Source organism: Rhinopithecus roxellana, chromosome 1 (assembly GCF_007565055.1).
Source record: "Rhinopithecus roxellana isolate Shanxi Qingling chromosome 1, ASM756505v1, whole genome shotgun sequence".
NCBI lineage: Eukaryota > Metazoa > Chordata > Mammalia > Primates > Cercopithecidae > Rhinopithecus > Rhinopithecus roxellana.
This window is the reverse complement of record NC_044549.1, coordinates 41,882,742-41,908,782: the sequence shown is the minus strand read 5'-3', so window position 1 is coordinate 41,908,782 and position 26,041 is coordinate 41,882,742. Positions and strand designations below refer to the sequence as shown.

General features: G+C 36.3%; 1 protein-coding gene across 4 annotated transcripts in view; it reads right to left on the bottom strand.

Moving 5' to 3' along the window:
- Window positions 1–19,219, bottom strand: part of STXBP5L (syntaxin binding protein 5 like) — a 468,757-nt gene extending 449,538 nt beyond the window's left edge. For 2 of the 4 annotated variants that reach the window (XM_030941686.1, XM_030941695.1), the window contains exons 1-2: window positions 19,066–19,219; window positions 17,604–17,800 (exon numbers count right to left, since the gene is read on the bottom strand). In XM_030941686.1, the coding sequence (XP_030797546.1) occupies window positions 17,604–17,792 (189 nt within the window). In that variant the 5' untranslated portion in view covers window positions 17,793–17,800; window positions 19,066–19,219. Of the gene's footprint in view, window positions 1–17,603; window positions 17,801–18,584; window positions 18,709–19,065 lie in introns of those variants that run through there. The other 2 variants (XM_030941689.1, XM_030941699.1) reach the window with 1 other exon arrangement.
- Window positions 19,220–26,041: the final 6,822 nt, after the last annotated feature.

The window sequence follows — 26,041 nt, the reverse complement described above, 5'->3', positions numbered from 1 at the left end:
TGACATTTTCTCTGAGACCAGAATTTAAGATAGATAGTTGAGATATTTACCTGACACTAATCACAAAATACATAGCATCTATATTACTGATCTCATTCCTTATTCACTTTTCATTAATGTAGCTTTAATTTCTATTATTGCAGTTTTAATAATATGAATAAATAGAAGTCTTATGCCTGTAGATTTAGTAACTGTTACTAAATCAGTACTTTAAAATCTTTGGTCCTTTAGCATTCATTCACATGAATTTGACTGTTTTTGCTCTAATTTCTTTGGACTTTTCTAATTTAAGTGGAATACAATTGTACTGTGAAACAATGCAATGGGATTGTGTGGTGAAATGAAGAGTAGAGTTTTTGAAGATGATAATGATGTGAAACATACTGGTATAATTACTGTCTAACACAATGAAATAAGCTTGTCCATGAGAATGGTAATAACTACTGCTTTAAGAAAGGTAGAAATGATAGGGACATAGGAGAAACATCTTTGAAAAATGAAACATCTCTTGCATAAATGTCTAATGTAATTATAAAATTCTAATCCTTGTTGCTTTCCTTCTATTACTACAAATGTGTTAAACATTCAGTTAAAAAATCTCTCTCAGTAACAGACAGATCATCCAGCCAGAAAGTCAACAAACATCACTGTAAACTACACACTAGACCAAATAGATCTAATTGGCATTTACAAAATATTTCACCCAACTGCTGCAGAATACACATGTTTTTCATCAGCACATGGAACATTCTCCAAAACAGACCATATCTTAGGCCATAAAACAAGTTAGAACAAATTCAAAAAAGTAAAAATCATATGACATATCTTTTCTGACCACAAAGGAATAAAACTAAAAATCCAGAACAAGAGGATCCTCAGAAACTACACAAACACAGGAAAATTAAACAACATGCTCCTGAATGACGAATGGGTCAATGAAAAAAATTAAAAAGGAAATTTAAAAATTTCTTGAAACAAATGAAAATGGAAATATAATATACTGAAATCTATGAGATACAGTAAAAGCAGTACTAGGAGAGAAGTTTATAGCATTAGATACCTAGATCAAAAAAGCAGAAAGACTTCAAATAAACAACCTAAGATACACCTCAAGGAACTAGAAGAGCAAGAACAATCCAACCCAAAATCATAGAAAAAGAAATAATAAAGATCAGAGAAGAAATAAAGTTGAAAATAAAAAAAAAAAACTACAGAAGATCAATGAAATGAAAAGCTTGCTTTTGAAAATGTAAATAGACAAACTCTTACCTAGACTAAGAAAAAAAGAATATCCAAATAAATACCATCAGAAACAAAAAAAAAATTAGAGACATAATAACTGAGACCACGGAAATGCAAGGAATTATTAGACACTATTATGAACAACTGTATACAAACAAATTAGAAAATTTAGAAGAAAGGAATAAATTCCTGGACACATACAACCTACCAAGATTGAACCAAGAAGAAATAGAAAACCTCAACAAACCAATAATGAGGAATAAAGAAAAGCCTGATGATTTCATTGATGAATTCTACCTAACATTTTAAAGAAAAACAAATAGCAATTCTACTCAAACTGTTCAAAAAAATTGAAGTGAGAATACTTCCAAACTTATCCTACAAGGCTAGCATTACCAAAACCAGACAAAGATACAACAAAAAAAGAAAACTACAGGCCAGTATCCCTGATTAACACAGATGTGACAATCCTCAACAAATGCAAAACAATAAACGTGATACATCACACTAATACAATCAAGAACAGAAACCATACAATCATTTTAATAGATGCAGAAAAACCATTTGATAAAATTCAATATCCCTTTATGAGAAAAACCCTCAGTAAACTGGATAGAAAAAAACATACCTCAAAATAATAAAGGCTATAAATGACAAACCCACAGTAACATCATACTGAACAGGGAAAATTTGAAAGTCTTTCCTCTACAATCTGGAACAAGACAAGGATTCCCACTTTCACCACTTTTAGTCAGCCTAATACAGAAAGTCCTGACTATATCAATTAGGCAAGAGAAAAAAAAAAATAAAAGGGTATCCAAATTGGAAGAAGAGAGTCAAATTAGCCTTGTTCACAGATGACATCTTACACTTAAAAAACCTAAGAACTCCACCAAAAATCTGTTATAACTGATAAGCAAATTCAGTAAAGTTGCAGGATACAAAAGCAACATGCAAAAAAATCAGGAGCATTTATATGCACCAACAGTGAACAATCTGAACAAAGAAATAAAAAAGCAATTCCATTTAGAATAGCTACAAAGAATATAAAATACCTATGAACACCTATGAATAAATTTAATTAAAGAAGTGAAAGATCTCTACAAGGTAAAACACTGACAAAGGAATTGAGGAGGACACAAACAAGTGGAAAGAATTTCACACTTATGAACTGGAAAAATTAATATTGTTAAAATGACAATTCTACCCAAAGCAATTTACAGATTCAATGCAATCTCTATCAAAATACCAATGACATTCTTCACAGAAACACTCAAAAAGTCCTAAAATTTATATGAAAACCACAAAAGATCCTGAATAGCCAAAGAAACCCTGAGCAAAAGAACAAAGCTAGAGGCATCACACTACCTGACTTCAAAATATACTACAGACTTAAAGTAACCAAATCAGCATGATACTGGCATAAACAAAGATACACAGCCTAATGGAACAGAACAGAAAATCAAGATATAAATCCACACATTTACAGCCAACTAATTTTTGGGAAAGTTACCAAGAACATTCAGTGGGGAAAGTTTCTTCAACAAATGGTGCTGGGAAAACTGGATATCTATATGCAAAATAATGAAACAAGGCCCTTTCACTCACTATATACAAAAACCAAATCAAAATTGATTAAAGACTTAAATCTAAGAACTAAAATTATGAATCTACTAGAAGAAAATGCTGGAGAAATGTTCCAAGACATCAGTCTGGGCAATTATTTTTTTCTAAGACCTCAAAAGTACACACAACGAAAGCAAAAATAGAAAATGGGATTGCATCAAGCTAAAAATCTTCTGTATAGCAAAGAAAACCATCAACAAGGTAAAGAGACAACCCACAGAATGGGAGAAAATATTTGCAAACTGTTCATCTGACAAAGGATGAAGAACCAGAATATATAATGAGCTCAAACAACTCAATAGCAAAAATAAATAAATAATCTGAGTTTTAAATGGGAAAAGACCTGAGTAGACATTTCTTAAAGAAGACATACAAATGGCGAACAGGTATATAAAACAATGCTCAACATCACTAATCATCAGAAATGCAAATCAAAACTACAATCAGATATCATCTCACTCCAGTTAAAATGGCTTTTATTAAAAGACAGGGAATAATGAATGCTGGCAAGGATGTGGAGGCGGGGAACTCACACTTTGTTGGTGGGAATGTAAATTAGTACAGCCACTAAGGAAAACTGCATGGAGGTTCCTCAAAACTAAAAATAGAACAGCCAGCAATTCCATTACTGGGTATATGTTCAAAGGAAAGGAAATCAATATATCAAAGAGATGTTGGCACTGTTATGTTTAGTGCAGCCCTACTCACAATAGCCAAAATATAAAATCAACCCAAGTGCCCATCAATGAACGAATGGATAAAGAAAATATGGCATATATATACAAGGGAATATTATTCAGTCATAAAAAAGAATGAAATCTTGTCACTTGCAGTAACATGAATGTAACGAGAAGTCATGTTAAATGAAATAAAACAAGCACAGAAAAACAAGTATCACAGGTTCTCACTCATGTAGGAGCTAAAAAGTACATCTCATGAAGACAGAGAGTATATTGTTTACCAGAAGCCTGAAACCAGGGTGGGATATATTTTGATATAAGAAATAATATCTAGTATTTAGTAGATCAGTGGGGTGACTATAGTTTACAGTGATGTATTGTACATTTCAAAATAGCTAGAAGAGAATAATTATAATGTTTTTAGCATAAAGCAAACACAAATATTTAAGGTGATGTATATCCCAATTACACTTATTTGATGTTTACAAACTATATAAATGTATTAAATTACCACATGTACCCCCAAAATATATGCATCTATTATGCATCAATTTAAAAGTATCAAATTTTTTAAAATCAAAAAGTACCCCAAATCATTTTTCAAAAAAAAATTTTGTAAGAAATTTGAGTCTGTCAGCAGAGAACAAAGAAGCATGATTTAAAGATAATTATTTGATAATTATACTGAGCTGACCCAGATTAAATACTTTTCCATCCTTTCATTTTTATTTATTTATTTATTTATTTATTTATTTTTTTTTTTTTTTATTATACTTTAAGTTCTAGGGTACATGTGCATAACGTGCAGGTTTGTTACATATATATACTTGTGCCATGTTGGTGTGCTGTACCCATCAACTCGTCAGCACCCATCAATTCATCATTTAAAATGGCCATACTGCCCAAGGTTATTTATAGATTCAATGCCATCCCCATCAAGCTACCAATGAGTTTCTTCACAGAATTGGAAAAAACGGCTTTAAAGTTCATATGGAACCAAAAAAGAGCCCGCATTGCCAAGACAATCCTAAGTCAAAAGGACAAAGCTGGAGATGTCACGCTACCTGACTTCACACTATACTACAAGGCTACAGTAATCAAAACAGCATGGTACTGGTACCAAAACAGAGATATAGACCAATGGAACAGAACAGAGTCCTCAGAAATAATACCACACATCTACAGCCATCTGATCTTTGACAAACCTGAGAGAAACAAGAAATGGGGAAAGGATTCCCTATTTAATAAATGGTGCTGCGAAAATTGGCTAGCCATAAGTAGAAAGCTGAAACTGGATCCTTTCCTTACTCCTTATACGAAGATTAATTCAAGATGGATTAGAGACTTAAATGTTAGACCTAATACCATAAAAACCCTAGAAGAAAACCTAGGTAGTACCATTCAGGACATAGGCATGGGCAAGGACTTCATGTCTAAAACACCAAAAGCAACGGCAGCAAAAGCCAAAATTGACAAATGGGATCTCATTAAACTAAAGAGCTTCTGCACAGCAAAAGAAACTACCATCAGAGTGAACAGGCAACCTACAGAATGGGAGAACATTTTTGCAATCTACTCATCTGACAAAGGGCTAATATCCAGAATCTACAAAGAACTCAAACAAATATACAAGAAAAAAACAACCCCATCAAAAAGTGGGCAAAGGATATGAACAGACATTTCTCAAAAGAAGACATTCATACAGCCAACAGACACATGAAAAAATGCTCATCATCACTCACCATCAGAGAAATGCAAATCAAAACCACAATGAGATACCATCTCACACCAGTTAGAATGGCAATCATTAAGAAGTCAGGAAACAACAGGTGTTGGAGAGGATGTGGAGAAATAGGAACACTTTTACACTGTTGGTGGGATTGTAAACTAGTTCAACCATTATGGAAAAGAGTATGGCAATTCCTCAAGGATCTAGAACTAGATGTACCATATGACCCAGCCATCCCACTACTGGGTATATACCCAAAGGATTATAAATTATTCTACTACAAAGACACATGCACACGTATGTTTATTGCGGCACTATTCACAATAGCAAAGACTTGGAATCAACCCAAATGTCCATCTGTGACAGACTGGATTAAGAAAACGTGGCACATATACACCATGGAATACTATGCAGCCATAAAAAAGGATGAGTTTGCGTCCTTTGTAGGGACATGGATGAAGCTGGAAACCATTATTCTTAGCAAACTATCACAAGAAGAGAAAACCAAACACCGCATGTTCTCACTCATAGGTGGGAACTGAACAACGAGGAAACTTGGACTCGGGAAGGGGAACATCACACATTGGGGCCTATCATGGGGAGGGGGGAGGGGGGAGGAATTGCACTGGGGAGTTATACATGATATAAATGATGACTTGATGGGTGCTGACGAGTTGATGGGTGCAGCACACCAACATGGCACAAGTATACATATGTAACAAACCTGCACGTTATGCACATGTACCCTAGAACTTAAAGTATAATAAAAAATATATATATATATAAATTATCCAATTTTAAAATACTGAATATATGTTGAAATAATATAATAAATATATTGGATCAAATAAAATATACTATTAAAATAAAAAAAGATGTTAATAATTGATAACACATTTGAATCACCTTTCAGAATCTATTAATACCAAAAAATTCCGTTGCCTTTTATAGCTAAATATGAGCATATTATCTTCCTTCTTCCAATAGACCAGAACACCTTAGGAAACATATTCCACTATTCAAAGGATAAGGCTCTTTTTTCAAATTGTGTACTTAAGATATTTAATTAGATAAAGACTTAGTAGTATGCCCGGTAAGTCAAAGATTATGTTAAAATATAAGCTCATGACTACTTGAGTTTTCTTTCCTTTTTCTCATTGACTTTCACCCATGCAGTGCCTTGCTTTGCTTCCAATAAAGTTTCCAATAATTTTTCTGGAAAAAAGAAAAAAGAAAAGAAAATGTGGCACATATACACCATGGAATACTATGCAGCCATAAAAAAGGATGAGTTTGCGTCCTTTGTAGGGACATGGATGCAGCTGGAAACCATCATTCTTAGCAAACTATCACAAGAACAGAAAACCAAACACTGCATGTTCTCACTCATAGGTGGGAACTGAACAATGAGATCACTTGGACTCGGGAAGGGGAACATCACACACCGGGGCCTATCATGGGGAGGGGGGAGGGGGGAGGGATTGCTTTTCCATCCTTTCAAAAAGAAATTGGTGAATAAAAGAAAAACTGTGACTTAAAGAGTTATTTTGGTATGTTAATAGTCTCAATAAGTATTAGACTTGTTAGGGAAATGAAATTGTACCAAAAGAAACATATTTCAGACATTTATTTTCTGAAATATATTTTTTCAGGTTCTTTTATTTTAGCCAAGAAGACATAAATGGAAATTAACATAAGCTAAGTACAAAGAAAAGATATCAAATATATTATAAAATAATTCAAAAATAGTAGAAATACGAGGAAGAAAGAAAGGAAGGGACAGGGAGCAAAAAACTTGAGCCACTGGAAAAGGAATAAGAGAGAGTTTCATAAATGTTACAAAACATGAATTAAAGTTCACATGATGGAAATTATTCTGTTAATCACATAAAAATATAGATGGTTCACAGAGTGTATGCTTGCCTTGCAAAGTCATTCTTAAAAAAAGGTTGCCCAATTAAAAAATCTAGTTTAGAATTTTATATAAAATATGCTTTCAGTAAATGTTTAAATAATAAGTAACTGAATTCACCAAATAGCTAGTGGGGAGCTATGGCAGAGCACAAGAATATTGAATATTATCTCAAACACCAAAGGAGTTTTGGTTAAGATGAAACTGGAAAAAGCAAAGAAAGATCCAACAATAAACTACCATAGGATGGCAGAGAATCAGAATAAGGTCCCTTTGGAATTATGTAAGTAATCAATAAATGTAATGTACAGATTATTCATAAATGGAACTCAATAAATCAAAATGTGTTCCTCATCAGTATTTTAATCTTCTTCCTACCACTTTAGAACTCAGTTCTTCAAGTATATTTAGCCTATTAACCCAAGTGAAGAAATCTAAGTTACTAATAAAACAGAATTTGTCCAATTCACTTTCAGCATTTTGCTATATAATTCTATTCTAAGTAACTATAGAGTGAATCCTTATCAAATGTTCTATTCTTTCACTTAAAAGAAGAGCTATACAAAACTGAATCTCATCCTATCCCTCAAATAATTTATTTCATGGATAAAAATCAGTAACATTGAGTGCAACTTAAAGAATCCACCCCATTTTTATTCACTTTGACACATACTATGTCTTTCATGACACTTTTCTCTTTTCTAACATTCTCAGCAAAGCCTATCCTATAGTAGCATCACAAAATAGTACAACAGCTCTCAGGATGACCTAAAAATATTCTTTTTCCCATTCTTTAAAGAATGTTACCATGTCTAGAAAACATTTAAAAGTTCTCTATTTGTCATCTTGTGATGCACTGAACAACCCATCCACTTCCTCACATATAGCTTTCCAGTTCATAAAGAAATAAGGAAAATGAGGTTTTTTTTTCATTAATATACACAAAAGCACAAGATAGCTGATCTTATCAAAAAACACGTGACTTTACACAAATTGAATTAAGATAACTTCAAGCCAAGTGACAATGCAACATGGACCTTGCTTGGATCCCAATCTAAACAAATCAACTACAAAAACCCAATATGGGACAACTAAGGGAATTTAAACATTAACTACATGTTAGATTATATAAAGAAATGTTAATTTTTTTCACTATGATAATGGTCTTTAGGATTATAGTGTAAGCACAGGGTGAGGGGAAGTGCTTATCTGCTCTGTAAAGTTTTACAGGTGGAAGGGTACAATGTCTGAGATTTGCATTAAAATAATGAAATGTAAGAGTAGCAAATAAGATAATATAAATAAGCAAGATTAGCCAAGGATGGTCACTGTTGAAGCTGACGGTTCAATACTATTCTCTCTGTTCTTGTGTGTTTAAAATTTTCTATAAAATAACTCAAAAAACAAAAACAGGTGAGGTGATGAACATCTAGGTACGGAGAATAACAGTCCCCAAAGAACGTGTGAATAAGTTAGGTTATATGGCAGAAGGGAATTAAGGTTGCAGATGGAACGAAGATTGCTAATCAACTAACCTTGTAATGGGAAGATTAACCTGGATTATCCCGGTGGGCCCAACGTAATCATTGGCATCCTTAAATATAAAAAAGGGAGGCAGGAAAGTCAATGTCAGGGTGGTGACATGTTGGAAAGATCAACTGGCTTTGAAAATGGAAGGAGGCTGGTTTTGAAAATAGGAGGGGGCCATCAGCCAAGGAACTGTGATCAGACTCTAAAAGCTGCACGAGTCAAGAAAACAAAATCTCCCCTACAGCCTCCAGAAAGCAATGCAGTTCTGTGAACACATTAATTTTAGCCCAGTGACATCCATTTCATACTTCTGACCTCCAGAACAATAAGATGATAAATTTGTGTTGTTTTAAGCCAATAAGCTTTTGGTAATTGAAGCAACAATACAAAAGTCATATGATCTTCTAGTAGAATCACACACTTTTATTTACCTGAAAGGACATAAAGCACAGATTTTACTGAAAATTCAAATGAAATATGTATCTTGTCAGGTAAGGAGAAAAATTCCAAATTAGATACCTACTGTTTTATTTTACTTACTTATTTATTTATTTTAGAGACAGGGGTCTTGCTATGTTGCCCAGGCTGGAGTACCATTAGTGGCTATTCATGATCACAGTGCATTAGAGCCTCAAACTCCTATCCTGAAGGGTTCCTCCCCCTCATCCTCCTCAGTAACTAGGACTACAGGCATGTGCTACCATGGCCGCCCCTTACTATTTAAATTAAAAGGCAAATCTTACCTCTATTCCCCACCCTACCATTCCCTTTCTGGTAGCCTCAATTGCTTTTCTGTGGCTTAATTGCATCACCACCCCTACAGTATACCAAAATGATATTAAAATCTACTACGGCTATTTTTTCACCACTTTTCTTTTCTATAAAGTCAACTCCTCACACATCTCCCCTACTTCTACTCTTGGTACTGATGTTATGAATTATATTCTCTATTATAGTGTTGACCTTATTTCTATCCATCACCTTACTGAAAATATGTTTACCCTAATCAATTTCCTCTTGGCCTAATTCACTTGTCTCTGACAATTCTGTTATTTGTTTGTTGTTTTGAAGTTTGTTTTGTTTTTACTGTCTTTGACTACTCCACAAAGCCTGAGTTTCTCTCTTACTATTCTTTCTAAAGAATGCTTCAGATTACCTGCCTCTACTCTTGAGTTTTCCTCATATCATTCTGCTCAGTTCTTCTCTGTCTCCTTTGCTAGTTTCACATTTTCCACCTACATGGATGTTTACCAACTGTAAGCATTTCCCCCAGACTCAATGTAACTTCAAAATTTATTATACTACTAATAATTTTCAAACTTTTACGGTTTACAGATTTATAGACAGGTTTTTAGTCAATTTATAGGAACAAATTAAACTGAACATTAGCCAATCCAATTAGTTTTCTTCAGAGTGTAACTAATTTTATTGTGTTCATTTTGGTAAAGTAAAAATAAAAGAAAGGTAAAAGAAGTATAACAATTTTCTCTCAATTCCAATCTTTACTTTCTAAATCCAGGTATTAAATCTGCATCTAAAACCACCAAAATGATCAGTTTTATTTATAATAAAATTTACATTTCCAAATAAGATGTTGATTTAATGCTATTGTCAATTCAAAGAGATATTTATTGAATTGTAAAACACTTGCCAGGCACAGTGGCTCACGCCTGTAATCCCAGTACTTTGGAAGGCTGGAGTGGGTGGATCACCTGAGGTCAGGAGTCCGAGTCCACCCTGGCCAACATGGTGAAACCCTATCTTTACTAAAAATACAAAAATTAGCCGGGCATGGTGGTGAGTGTCTGTAATCCCAGCTACTTGGGAGGCTGAGGCAGGAGAATCGCTTGAACCCAGGAGGTGGAGGTTGCAGTGAGCCAAGACCGCATCATTGCACTCCAACCTGGACAACAAGAGCAAAATTCTGTCTAAAAATAAAAGAAGATAAACATAAATATAAAACACTTAACTGAAACTAAAATAAATACTATATTTTCAATTTCAAATTCATTATATTGATTATATAGCATCATTATATACCATTATATTCAAAATAATTCTATACACCATCAATATTAACTGGTAATTTTGGGCTTCCAATAAAACTAAAATCATATTCTTCTTTCTAATATGTTAGATAAGTCAAGAATACATCATAGGTGATTTTGCTGATAAATCAATCCCAGAAAGCATTATTTCATTCTTATCATAGTTGGCTGAAAGTAGTTTATGTCATATTTTTAAAGGTATATAAAAATAAAATATCTTTTCAACAATAAACATGTCAAAATGCCTTCTTGCTGCATTCCTTCAGTGACTATGAATGCTTCATTTAATCAAGCCTCTCCCTAGATATCATGGTGAACTTATTATATACTTTTTGGAGGGCTTATATTCTATTCTTTATAACTACTTTCTCTAAATCCTTTAAATGTTATTTCTATTTTTGGTTGTATAAAACTTAATCAATGATTTTTTTTTACTAGTCCTTATAAAGACATTTTAGTATTACCTAGAAAATTAGGAACAATTATTCAGAATACTTAATCTATATTTTTATATAAAAACACTAGTATATTGTGCACATTAAAAGATTAGCCTTTCAAATACTAAAAAGAAGAAAAGTTATCCTCCTTTTAAAACGACAAAAGAAAATAACTGTCACTATAAACAAAAGCTTTTTTATAAAGATCATCATTTTGATACTTAAGTAGGAACAAAAAGTTCCATTTTTCTCTTATGAGAAAAACAAACTCAATTTGAAAGTTTAAAGCAGGGCTTCTACTTGAGACCTTTAATGGATATAATCAAAGTTGTTGCTATTAAACCAATATGTAAATGGCTTTACAGAACTATAATATAGGAAATCAGTTCAATCACCCTATTATTAAAAGTAAATATGAAACCTAATCCTAAGATTTTTCACAGGCACATCTTCAAGTGAGGGCAGAGAAATATCTACAGAAATGCACTAAATTTTAAGAAATAGAAACTTGGTTTACTCACTGATAATTCTACAGATAAACATACTTGGAAATTATGTTAAGATTTTAAATTAGCTCTGTATGAGAAATACATAAAGTATGACAGCACTATTTGTTTTTAAGAACATAAGAACCACCATACTATACGAGATCAACAACCCAATTTGCTGATAAATACTAGTACTAAAGGACTTTTTGTGAGAAAACGTGATTGCCCTCTAGGTAACTTTAAAATTTTGCAAACATACTTTCTACACATCTATAATCCTTTACTCAAGACTGCCCCTACACCCTTATGCCATCAGGATAAGCAAAGCAGACAGCCTGGAGTACTGAATCATCTGGTTTTGGTTTCTGGTTCTTAAAAGAAAAAAAAATCTTTAATTCTTCCTGGTTATTATGCTTGTTAGCATCTCAGTCTTAATGGTAGCTTAATTCTTCCTTGTTTGCCTCCATTACCATTCTTAAAGATGCCTCTACTGTGCTTTTTGGTGACAGGAGCATGAAGTCATTGTCAGAAGCTAAATCCATAATCAGTTATTCAACTGTACTACCTTTTATTTTACCAGTTTTTAAGTATAGAAATGAAACAAATCCACATATCTCAGGGAATCTTCTGTTATTCTTTTTATGAATGAAAACTTCATAACTGTGGAACTGTGATCATGATCTTGTCCCAATCTCAGTTGCAAAACCGCTTAAGTAAAATGGAGTGAAATTAGGGGAATGTGGAGACAATGAAAATCTTGAGGAAGAGATAGTATTCAAGAATTTCTGGGCATTTAATCTCCTTTCGTCTTGCTAGGGCCCTGGAAAGCCCAATGCTCTACAGTTCATGCCTGTACTTCTGATCCAACCTATTTACCTGGTATGATCTGATATTATGTCAGATATGAGGATCATTATTATAAATCCATTTCCCTGCAGAAGTTATACTAGTTAAACTACATGTTGTTTCTGACATTATGACCATTTATTAAAACAGTTTATGAATGATTATGAATAGTGAGTTGGCTAATTTAAGAGTTTATTCAGAAATTTAGGGATTATGTTATCTGGTTCTGGTAATATACTTATTTTACTTTTTTTTTTTTTTTTGGTAATATACTTATTTTTATCTTTTATTAATTAGGTCTAGAACACCCCGTGTGTTTGTCACTGTCAATCTAAAACTTCTGAGCTGTTCCCCCAAAAAGATCATTTGGAAATAAGAATGTTCCTAATATCTTCTTCAATAAAAACTGAAATAAATTTAATAGAATCCTCCTACAATCTTCTTTTCTACATCTCTTTGAAAAGCATATACCATGTTCCTAAAGTGGTATCAACTCTTTCACTAGATGCTCTCTACCTCTTTATATAAAAGTTATTTCATAAAAGCAACTCCAAGAAGCTGTTCAAAATAATATCTAGTTTGCTTTTAACACACAACTCTATATAGCTTCCTTCCTTTAATTTATTCATTTATTTGCTCAACAAATATTTGACTGCCTTCAATGGGCCAGGCACCATTCTATACATAGATGATACAGATGTGAACAAAATAAAGCCTTACTTTATATGTATCACTGTATCTAGAAGGACTTGACACTAGGTTTGCTTCAAAAGCATGTAAGTTCTTACTCTGCATTAAATAAAGCAAAACTGAAAGTTGTAGATATGAATTTGGAAAGGTTTATGGAAGAGAAGTTCACACAGAACCAATATTCAACAGAAAAACTTAGTCATTTATCAAATGATTTGTAAATTGTATATTTAGATGTTTTCAATTAAAATAAAATGTTTAAGGCATATATAAGTAGTAATTGCTCTCTGCTTTAATATCTTTTTCAATTAATCGACCAATTATGTATATGCATCTTTACTCATGTAAAACGTGTATCAAGTGCGCACTATAATGATTCTCACTAATGGCTGTGCATAGAAATCTCCTGTGGGGCCATTCAAAAAAAAACGCAAGTGCCTAGGACTCACTCTTAGAGAGTTTGATTCTCTAGGAATGGGGAGGTGCTGGAAATCTCTATTTTAGACACAAGAGTTGAGAATTACTGGCCAGCTAGATAGTGTATACCCTAGCAATAAGAAGGAAACAAGAAAAAAAACACTTATTTGCTTCTCAAAGAGTTCATAGCATAAGGGCAGTGACAGATTTTTAAGAAATGTTTTTAATCACAAGCAGATGCTAAATTCACACCGTAGGTATATGCCAGATGCTACAGAAAAAAACATAGAAGAGGTTTTTAAAAAGAGAAAAGAGAACCCTGGTGGGTAGTTGAGGTGGCAGTAGTCAGAGCTAGTCTCATAGAGGTGATGTTTGAATTATGAGGTAAAAGATGGCTGGGAATTATCCAGTTATATGAATGTAGAAAAGTTATTCTAGTCAGAAATGAGAGAATGAGAGAAGGCACTGAGATATGAGAAAATATGGTGTTTTTTAGGGAACGCAGTACACTTTGGGAATCAAGCAAATGAAAATGGAAAGGTAAATAGGAATCCCTTCTGAAGGAAACTCTATACCCATCAAGGTAAGCAATTTGAAATTTATTTTATAGAGCAATAGTCAAATTGTATTTCACAGAATTCAAGTTCAGGAAAGGCAGTTCATATATTTCACAAATACCTGGACAATGCAGGCATTCAAATGCATACACATTCTGAACTTAGATTGCAGTAACCCAATGCATTAACTTTTTTTTTTTTTTTTTTTGGCTGACCTTGAACCAAAGTTTCTTCTGCTATTTCTATGGCTGTGAACTTCTTATAGATATTTTGTTTATTATGAAGGGTACAGCTTTATACTTTCACTTTTTTAAGGCTAGTGAACATCCTACTATCTTCCTATGGGTGATATTACACAACAAAAAGCAAATATAAAAAATATTTTTTTTCAATTGGCTGTATAATTTATTCTTATAATTTCTAAAACAGATGTGTGACCACAAGGTGCCACATTTATTTGTTTGAATAGATGTTATTTACTGTGGTTTCAAATAAGACTTTCATTTTAAGAGCATCATTGCTGTAGGGAAACCAATATAGAATTTTTAGCAAGGAAATTACATAATTAACATTGTATTTCAGAAATAGCTGTTATTGTAACAAAATGAAGTATAATAAGGTAAGACTAGAAGTAAAGAGATCAGTTAGAAAGTGATTTCAGAAGACCAAGCAAGAAAATAAGATGGAATAAACAAGTACTGGGGATGTAGAAAAGATCATAAATTTCAGAAACACTAAGGAAATAGAATAGATGGGATGTGATGACTAATCAGATATAGTAGAGAGGAGGCTTTCAAACAGCCAAGTCTAGACTTATACTTCAGTTTTGCCCATGTTGAAAAGGTAGAAGCACCCAGAATGACAACTCCTTAGAACTCAGAAGAGAATGTTTTTTGCACATTTAATCAGTGAGTCTATGAATCTAAATAAAGTCCCCATTTCAGTAACGGTTCTAATTTTGGGATTTCCTTAGTCCATTTTTATATATTTTGTTATAGACCAGGTAACTATAATACATCCATATAATCACTTCTTAAAATTAACTATATTCCTGCTCGGCGCGGTGGCTCACGCCTGTAATCCCAGCACTTTGGGAGGCCGAGGCGGGCGGATCACGAGGTCAGGAGATGGAGACCATCCTGGCTAACATGGTGAAACCCCGTCTCTACTAAAGATACAAAAAATTATCCGGGCGTGGTGGCGGGCGCCTGCAGTCCCAGCTACTCGGGAGGCTGAAGCAGGAGAATGGTGTGAACCTGGGAGGCGGAGCTTGCAGTGAGCGGAGATTGCGCCACTGCACTCCAGCCTGGGTGACAGAGCAAGGCTCTGCCTCAAAAAAAAAAAAAAAAATTAACTATATTCCTATCCAAAGATACCATAGTATTTTACACATTTAATAAGACTTCAATACTGTTAGTGGACAACTTATATAGCTATCTATCTTACAATTTATTTGAAAATCATAACCTAATATTATTGTAACCCACTAGTTATATTCATTCTACGAACACGAGATTTTAGAAACTTTAACAATAATATTAATATATATTTTATCATCCTTTCCATTTATGCATTACCTTCACCTTGTTCTGTCTGATCCTCCCAATAACCCTCTGTTAGTTAAGGAGAGCAGATATACTTATTCCCATACTACAGATGCAGAAATCAAGGTTCAAGGGAGATAAATGGCTTACCCAAGATTATATGGCTGTCAACTAGCAGAACTTTAAATAAAACACAAATTTTCTGATTCCTAGGCCAATGCTCTTCCTATCATGCCATATGTTTTTAACTTCTGCCACTTCCTATGACTATCTATTACCTGAATAAATGGGAAGATAACTATGTATTCCATTCTCCCTTGCATTCACCCATTTTCCTTAAGTTTTTTATTTAAAACCTTCTCTACAAGCTTTATAACCTCAACAGTCTAATGCCATTCTGTTTCAGAAGTCTATCTTTCCTATACCAATTTTACCTCTGGTAAAATTCTCCTGTATCACTGTCATATACATGAATTGAGAGAATTTGGAAAGCATTTTCAGAATCTGATCGTGAAAATTGCAAACACTTCGAAGATTAAAGAATCAGGGCATAATTCCCCTGCCTAGCAGTTCAAATTTGAACTCCAGGACTCTTTTACATTTGTCTCATAACCACTATTAAGACCTCCCCTCATCTAACAGAATATCTGTTATTTCCTGTTGAGGAAAAAAATCATTACTGTTCACAAATTTCACAAAGTAGCTTAGAATTAAATCTGTCTATCTAACTTAACTCTAAATAAACTTGCTTTTATGTAAACTAATAACTATAGTTATTAGTTTATTAATTAGTTTATTATTAAATACTAAAACTATTTAATGTTTTCATAATGACCCTGTTAGGAATATAGTCTGAGGCAGTGATTGAAATATATCTCATCATACATGTATCACTTGTTTACCACAAAAATAATTTTAATAATTTCAAAAAACTTTTGTGAAAGTATTTTAAAATTTGTTAATTTCTGTAATTTTGCAAGTTTTCTATTTCTTCTTATGTAGCCAAACACATTTACAAAATTATATTCATTTATATGATATAAATAACTCAGTAGCTTTTGTTGCATATAATGGGCACATTCCAAGACAACTCAAAAAGGGGCAATAAAATTATAAATCACTTTATATCATAAAATATAATAAATATAGCAATAACAATATCTCTATGCATTAACCTAATGCTTGTTTTATAAATTCTCATCTTCTCTGCCTATCAGAAACTCTTTCTTTTGCATATTCATTAGAAGTTCAATATCAAAGTATAATTACATAAAATGTTTTCTCACTAAACTAGAACACCGGCTATTTTTGAGTTCTTACAACTATAACAAGTTCTTACAAGCCTGTGCATTTGTCCGTTTGTGTATTTATGAAGAGTTTAAGAATGTGGAGGTGATTTTATTCAGAATTTTAAAGCAATGTCACTGGCCCATTTAAAATGGACATATTTTCCTATTATCTACTTAATCCTAGCAACATGCTAGTAGCTTTATTCATTTCATACTGAACAGTGAAATAACAATTATTTTCTCTGACAACACACAAAAAAATGACTATTTGTTTCTTCAGTTAATATAATACAAAAACATTAAAAATTCTGTCCACTATTGGATCTTAACATTATCTTGCAAATTCTACTTTTTGTGTGTGCTCATTTCCCCCTTAAACTATCATTGCTTTTTAAGTTGACGCCTAAAATGTCTATTCAGCCAAACTGATTTACCCACAGAGCCTTCTACAGCAGACTCTGATGCTGACATCTCAACAGTTTCCTGTTCCTGGTGTGTTTTTCCCTCCTTGTTTCCTCACAACAGTGTAATAAAGAAATAATGGGCTTTAAGCCAATTCAAAGCTTACCTTGCAAATCTGGAAATACTCTGAAGTCAAGGTTTCCTGAATTTCCTCTCTGAGAACCCCTGCAGTCCCCGCGGGAGGTAGGGAACCACTTCCAGCCCCACCACCACTGTTACTGCCACTGCTGCTACCACTGCCAGGGGAGGAGGCAGTTAAGCCATCCAGAACTTTTCGGAAATTAAACTTCTTCATTTTAAACACTGTTGAGAAATTCAAAGGAAAAAAAGGGAAAGGAGTGACTTAACACATGCAATTAGACCTTGGTCTTTTCACTAGTCAAGACTTTTCTCTTTTCACTAGTCAAATCAGTTCCCATTTTACCAGCATTGGTTATAACAGACTGGAAAAAAAGAGTCAGGCTTCGTTTGCCAAATTTTAATTCTAAAAAGCATATCCTTTAAAAAAAAAAAAAAAGATAAATATAACATAACTTCAAAAGCAACAGTATTCCCTCCTCATACATCAGATATTCAAGGACTGTATCCCCAGCTGTAACTACGCTTTATCAGCACTGGGGTAAAAATAAAAGGCAGTGTCATCATCGTCATTAGCATTATATCATCATTATTATACAATCAAACCAGAGTTCAACAGAACAGGACTCTGTCTCTCTCTTAAGGGCGGGCTTTCCTTCTTCGAAACGTTCAGCTCGGAATATTTTATTTTCAGAAAAACGATGTTGGGGGAGCCAGTATTTACTCTGCCACCACCTTCCGGGCTCTTCCCCCATCAGCTTCAACGCTTCCTTTTTTGTCACTATGAAAGGCGGCGGGGGGGAGGGATACTTTTTCTAGTCCCCATCCCCCAGCAGCCCGGACCCCAAAACATCTGCGAGTGACCCACAGCAACAGCTGCCGGGGGGGAGGGGAGAACGGCGACACCGTCTGTTCCACTTGTCCCTCCGCCTCCCCCTCACCTCCCCATCATCTCCCTCCCCGCGTCCTCTTTCCCCCCTCTCCCCATCTCCTGCTCCCCTCCCTCCACCTCAGCCCGCCGCCGCCGCCGCGCTCTCCCGCCTGTTCGCCCTCCCGCCGTCCGCTCTCTCCGCTGCACGGCGGCCGCTCTCGGGGGACGTGAAGCTGTGGCGGCGACGGCTGCGGCCCGAGTCCCGCGTCAGTCTGCTGGGCGCGCAGAGCCGCCGCTCCCGCTGTCCCTCCCCCAGGCCAAGCGCTGAGGCGCGGGGCTCTCGCCCGCGGGCGCGCGAACACACAAACACCTCACACCAAGGCATTCGCGCGCCCAGCCAGACCACACACAAACACCCTCAACACGGACATTCGCGCGCTGGTGCGCTCCCTGTCTCTCTGTCTCTCTCTCTCTCAAACACACACACACACACACACACACACACACACACACACACACACACACAGAGACACACACAGGTGCAAGGGAGCCACAGCTGGACGGCGGCAGCAGCGGCGGCGTCCCAGAGGGATGACTATCTGACCCAGGACTTAGGCACCTTCCTCAGACGCCACTCGTCGCCTGCCAGCTCGGGAAGCTGAGGGGGCCGAGGGAGGAGGGCTCGAAGGCGTGGGTCCGGCCCGGCTCCAGCCGCTTCACTAGTCCCTCTGGTAGCGGCGCCTGGCGCTCTCCGAGGTCCTAACCTAGCGGTCAGGCTCCAGCGCAGGCTCCGCCCTCCCGCCGTGGGAGGCAGACCCCGCCCCCGGGCCGGCCTCTATATGGCACCGCCCTGCTTCTTCCCTGGCAAAGCTGAGCGGTAAAGGGGGCGGAGTGCCCGCTACGTCGAAGGGCGGGAGTAGCTTCGGCGCCAATCCTAGATTCGATAGGGTAAGTTCCGCGGTCTCCAGGGCGGAAGATAACTGTGGATAGGCCGAAGGTAAAGCCAATGACAGCGGGAGGGGAGAATTTACAGAAGTAGGTGAGGTATTTGATTGACAGCGGTATTGGCCAGTATGCTGGGGGTCGTGCTCTGGGGGATGTAATTGGCGCTACCTGTTGAAGGACGCAAGTGTGAATCAATAGAATGCCTGCAAGCGTCCGAATTTGGGCGCCTGGAGTCTGAGGCTGCGGGGAGGATTGCTTACCTTAGGTATGGCTCCGGACAGTATGGTGAACTGGGCGAGTGTTTTGCACCTTTTCACTTCTGCGAGCCTCTTCCCGCTCTTCAGGAGCATCTATCTGGCTCCTGTAACTTTCCTGCCACCTGCACTCAACTTGTATCTGTGATTAACCCCTGCTGTTACCTAATAATGGCTTAATGGTTCCTATCTGCCAGACAATTGTATTTCAATGGTTTCAGAATATATAGCCTTCTAGAGCCTAAGGAATTGATTGCTCACCTTGCTCTCTAGTAAGTAGAATTGCTCCTTCCCCATCATCCTCACATATGGAAAGATATTTATTCAATTTCTTTAAAGAAATATTTCTCACTCTGTAAACCGTATCAAGAATATATTTAAGCTATCTCTGAGTCACAATAATCGTTTTTGAAAGATGCATTATTCAGTGCAAAAAAGAAAAAAAAACTGTATCAGGATAGACTTGGTTCTGAACCCTCACCTGCTATTGAATTGGGGAAAATTTGGACCCCGATGTCTTTGCAAAATGAAGGGCAGTTCAGCGGGCCACAGCTAAGTGAGACTTCAATTTGGGCATCACAACAGAACTCAATGATCATTTCAAATATTGTCTTACATCTTACAAACTTAGAATGACCTCTTTTTTTCTTCTTTTTCACCTCTCCTCTTCTCTCTCTTTTCTCTCAATCAAGGAAGAGAGTGGGAAAGAGGAAGCAGGAGACTTGAAGGATGATGACTTGTCCAAGGACATAGTAAGGAAATGGTAAAGATGAAATAGAGCTCAGTTTTGCAGATCCTTAGCTCATTGTTGAATCTTTCTGTCCTGAATAACTATTTCACTCCTTTTGGGACTCCCTACACTGCTGGTAGTCTCTCATTGCCACAGCTAGACAGTAACCTTCTTGAAGGCAAGCATGGAATTGTATATTTCTCCTAGATTATTTAGCACCAGGCACAATATTTCACTTAAAATAGGCACTTAAAGGGTTTTGAAGAGTTGTTTTATTAATATTTTTTATTAAAGATATATGAGTTGGTACCCAATTACACAATGTTTGAAAAGGGTAAAAATAATGGTGGAAACAAATGCTATGTCAGACACAAACTAGATCTTGGTAGGGTTCCAAATTCTATATTGGGTCCCTAACAACAGGTTTCTTTTTACTCTTTTCCACCTTTATTTCTTCTCTTCTTCCTGGCCCATTGCTCACCTCAAAGTATGGATGCCAGTTAAGGCTAAAGAGTTTGCATTCCTTGTTTTATGTCTGGCTTTTCTTTTTAAAAACAGAGGCAAGGAAGGTTATAATAAAGTGGCTGAGTTTTCATTTTTCTTTTTTTTTAATTTTTTTATTATACTTTAAGTTCTAGGGTACATGTGCATAACGTGCAGGTTTGTTACATATGTATACTTGTGCCATGTTGGTGTGCTGCACCCATCAACTCATCAGCACCCATCAATTCGTCATTTATATCAGGTATAACTCCCAATGCAATCCCTACCCCTTCCCCCCTCCCCATGATAGGCCCCGATGTGCGATGTTCCCCTTCCCGAGTACAAGTGATCTCATTGTTCAGTTCCCACCTATGAGTGAGAACATGCGGTGTTTGGTTTTCTGTTCTTATGATAGTTTGCTAAGAATTATGGTTTCCAGCTGCATCCATGTCCCTACAAAGGACGCAAACTCATCCTTTTTTATGGCTGCATAATATTCCATGGTGTATATGTGCCACATTTTCTTAATCCAGTCTGTCACAGATGGACATTTGGGTTGATTCCAAGTCTTTGCTATTGTGAATAGTGCCACAATAAACATACGTGTGCATGTGTCTTTATAGCAGCATGATTTATAATCCTTTGGGTATATACCCAGTAGTGGGATGGCTGGGTCATATGGTACATCTAGATCTAGATCCTTAAGGAATTGCCATACTGTTTTCCATAATGGTTGAACTAGTTTACAATCCCACCAACAGTGTAAAAGTGTTCCTATTTCTCCACATCCTCTCCAGCACCTGTTGTTTCCTGACTTTTTAATGATTGCCATTCTAACTGGTGTGAGATGGTATCTCATTGTGGTTTTGATTTGCATTTCTCTGATGGCGAGTGATGATGAGCATTTTTTCATGTGTCTATTGGCTGCATGAATGTCTTCTTTTGAGAAATGTCTGTTCATATCCTTTACCCACTTTTTGATGGGGTTGTTTGTTTTTTTCTTATAAAGTTGTTTGAGCTCATTGTAGATTCTGGATATTAGCCCTTTGTCAGATGAGTAGATTGCAAAACTTTGCTCCCATTCTGTAGGTTGCCTGCTCACTCTGATGGTAGTATCTTTTGCTGTGCAGAAGCTCTTTAGTTTAATGAGATCCCATTTGTCAATTTTGGCTTTTGCTGCCGTTGCTTTTGGTGTTTTAGACGTGAAGTCCTTGCCCATGCCTATGTCCTGAATGGTACTACCTAGGTTTTCTTCTAGGGTTTTTATGGTATTAGGTCTAACATTTAAGTCTCTAATCCATCTTGAATTAATCTTCATATAAGGAGTAAGGAAAGGATCCAGTTTCAGCTTTCTACTTATGGCTAGTCAATTTTCCCAGCACCATTTATTAAATAGGGAGTCCTTGCCCCATTTCTTGTTTCTCTCAGGTTTGTCAAAGATCAGATGGCTGTAGATGTGTGGTATTATTTCTGAGGACTCTGTTCTGTTCCATTGGTCTATATCTCTGTTTTGGTACCAGTACCATGCTGTTTTGGTTACTGTAGCCTTGTAGTATATAGTTTGAAGTCAGGTAGCGTGATGCCTCTAGCTTTGTTCTTTTGACTTAGGATTGTCTTGGCAATGCGGGCTCTTTTTTGGTTCCATATGAACTTTACAGCCTTTTTTTCCAATTCTGTGAAGAAACTCATTGGTAGCTTGATGGGGATGGCATTGAATCTATAAATAATCTTGGGCAGTATGGCCATTTTCACGATATTGATTCTTCCTATCCATGAGCATGGTATGTTCTTCCATTTGTTAGTGTCCTCTTTGATTTCACTGAGCAGTGGTTTGTAGTTCTCCTTGAAGAGGTCCTTTACATCCCTTGTAAGTTGGATTCCTAGGTATTTGATTCTCTTTGAAGCAATTGTGAATGGAAGTTCATTCATGATTTGGCTCTCTGTTTGTCTGTTACTGGTGTATAAGAATGCTTGTGATTTTTGCACGTTAATTTTGTATCCTGAGACTTTGCTGAAGTTGCTTATCAGCTTAAGGAGATTTTGGGCTGAGACAATGGGGTTTTCTAAATATACAATCATGTCATCTGCAAACAGGGACAATTTGACTTCTTCTTTTCCTAATTGGATACCCTTGATTTCTTTCTCTTGCCTGATTGCCCTAGCCAGAACTTCCAACACTATGTTGAATAGGAGTGGTGAGAGAGGTCATCCCTGTCTTGTGCCAGTTTTCAAAGGGAATTTTTGCAGTTTTTGCCCATTCAGTATGATATTGGCTGTGGGTTTGTCATAAATAGCTCTTATTATTTTGAGGCACGTTCCATCAATACCGAATTTCTTGAGCGTTTTTAGCATGAAGGGCTGTTGAATTTTGTCAAAAGCCTTTTCTGCATCTATTGAGATAATCATGTGGTTCTTGTCTTTAGTTCTGTTTATATGCTGGATTACATTTATTGATTTGTGAATGTTGAACCAGCCTTGCATCCCAGGGATGAAGCCCACTTGATCATGGTGGATAAGCTTTTTGATGTGCTGCTGAATCTGGTTTGCCAGTATTTTATTGAGGATTTTTGCATCGATGTTCATCAGGGATATTGGTCTAAAATTCTCTTTTTTTGTTGTGTCTCTGCCTGGCTTTGGTATCAGGATGATGTTGGCTTGCTAAAATGAGTTAGGGAGGATTCCCTCTTTTTCAATTGATTGGAATAGTATCAGAAGGAATGGTCCCAGCTCCTCCTTGTACCTCTGGTAGAATTCAGCTGTGAATCCATCTGGTCCTGGACTTTTTTTGGTTGGTAGGCTATTAATTATTGCCTCAATTTCAGAGCCTGCTATTGGTCTATTCAGGGATTCAACTTCTTCCTGGTTTAGTCTTGGAAGAGTGTAAGTGTCCAGGAAATTATCCATTTCTTCTAGATTTTCTAGTTGATTTGCGTAGAGGTGTTTATAGTATTCTCTGATGGTAGTTTGTATTTCTGTGGGGTCGGTGGTGATATCCCCTTTATCATTTTTTATTACGTCTATTTGATTCTTCTCTCTTTTCTTCTTTATTAGTCTTGGTAGCAGTCTGTCAATTTTGTTGATTTTTTCAAAAACCCAACTCCTGGATTCATTGATTTTTTGGAGGTTTTTTTGGGTCTCTATCTCCTTCAGTTCTGCTCTGATCTTAGTTATTTCTTGCCTTCTGCTAGCTTTTGAATGTGTTTGCTCTTGCTTTTCCAGTTCTTTTAATTGTGATGTTAGAGTGTCAATTTTAGATCTTTCCTGCTTTCTCTTGTGGGCATTTAGTGCTATAAATTTCCCTCTACACACTGCTTTAAATGTGTCCCAGAGATTCTGGTATGTTGTATCTTTGTTCTCATTGGTTTCAAAGAACATCTTTATTTCTGCCTTCATTTTGTTATGTACCCAGTAGTCATTCAGGAGCAGGTTGTTCAGTTTCCAAGTATTTGAGCGGTTTTGATTGCGTTTCTTAGTCCTGAGTTCTAGTTTGATTGCACTGTGGTCTGAGAGACAGTTTGTTATAATTTCTGTTCTTTTACATTTGCTAAGGAGTGCTTTACTTCCAATTATGTGGTCAATTTTGGAATAAGTGCGATGTGGTGCTGAGAAGAATGTATATTCTGTTGATTTGGGGTGGAGAGTTCTATAGATGTCTATTAGGTCCGCTTGGTGCAGAGATGAGTTCAATTCCTGGATATCCTTGTTAACTTTCTGTCTCGTTGATCTGTCTAATGTTGACAGTGGAGTGTTGAAGTCTCCCATTATTATTGTGTGGGAGTCTAAGTCTCTTTGTAAGTCTCTAAGGACTTGCTTTATGAATCTGGGTGCTCCTGTATTGGGTGCATATATATTTAGGAGAGTTAGCTCTTCCTGTTGAATTGATCCCTTTACCATTATGTAATGGCCTTCTTTGTCTCTTTTGATCTTTGATGGTTTAAAGTCTATTTTATCAGAGACTAGGATTGCAACCCCTGCTTTTTTTTGTTCTCCATTTGCTTGGTAGATCTTCCTCCATCCCTTTATTTTGAGCCTATGTGTGTCTCTGCATGTGAGATGGGTCTCCTGAATACAGCAGACTGATGGGTCTTGACTCTTTATCCAGTTTGCCAGTCTGTGTCTTTTAATTGGAGCATTTAGTCCATTTACATTTAAGGTTAATATTGTTATGTGTGAACTTGATCCTGCCATTATGATATTAACTGGTTATTTTGCTCGTTAGTTGATGCAGTTTCTTCTTAGCCTCGATGGTCTTTACATTTTGGCATGTTTTTGCGATGGCTGGTACCGGTTGTTCCTTTTCATGTTTAGGGCTTCCTTCAGGGTCTCTTGTAAGGCAGGCCTGGTGGTGACAAAATCTCTAAGCATTTGCTTATCTGTAAAGGATTTTATTTCTCCTTCACTGATGAAACTTAATTTGGCTGGATATGAAATTCTGGGTTTAAAATTCTTTTCTTTAAGAATGTTGAATATTGGCCCCCACTCTCTTCTGGCTTCTAGAGTTTCTGCTGAGAGGTCTGCTGTTAGTCTGATGGGCTTCCCTTTGTGGGTAACCCGACCTTTCTCTCTGGCTGCCCTTAAGATTTTTTCCTTCATTTCAACTTTGGTGAATCTGGCAATTATGTGTCTTGGAGTTGCTCTTCTCGAGGAGTATCTTTGTGGCGTTCTCTGTATTTCCTGAATTTGAATGTTGGCCTGCCCTACTAGGTTGGGGAAGTTCTCCTGGGTGATATCCTGAAGAGTGTTTTCCAACTTGGTTCCATTTTCCCCCTCACTTTCAGGCACCACAATCAGACGTAGATTTGGTCTTTTTACATAATCCCATACTTCTTGCAGGCTTTGTTCATTTCTTTTTCTTCTTTTTTCTTTTGGTTTCTCTTCTCACTTCCTTTCATTCATTTGATCCTCAATCGCTGATACTCTTTCTTCCAGTTGATCGAGTCGGTTACTGAAGCTTGTGCATTTGTCACGTATTTCTCGTGTCATGGTTTTCATCTCTGTCACTTTGTTTATGACCTTCTCTGCATTAATTATTCTAGCTATCAATACTTCCACTCTTTTTTCAAGATTTTTAGTTTCTTTGCGCTGGGTACGTAATTCCTCCTTTAGCTCTGAGAAGTTTGATGGACTGAAGCCTTCTTCTCTCATCTCGTCAAAGTCATTCTCTGACCAGCTTTGATCCATTG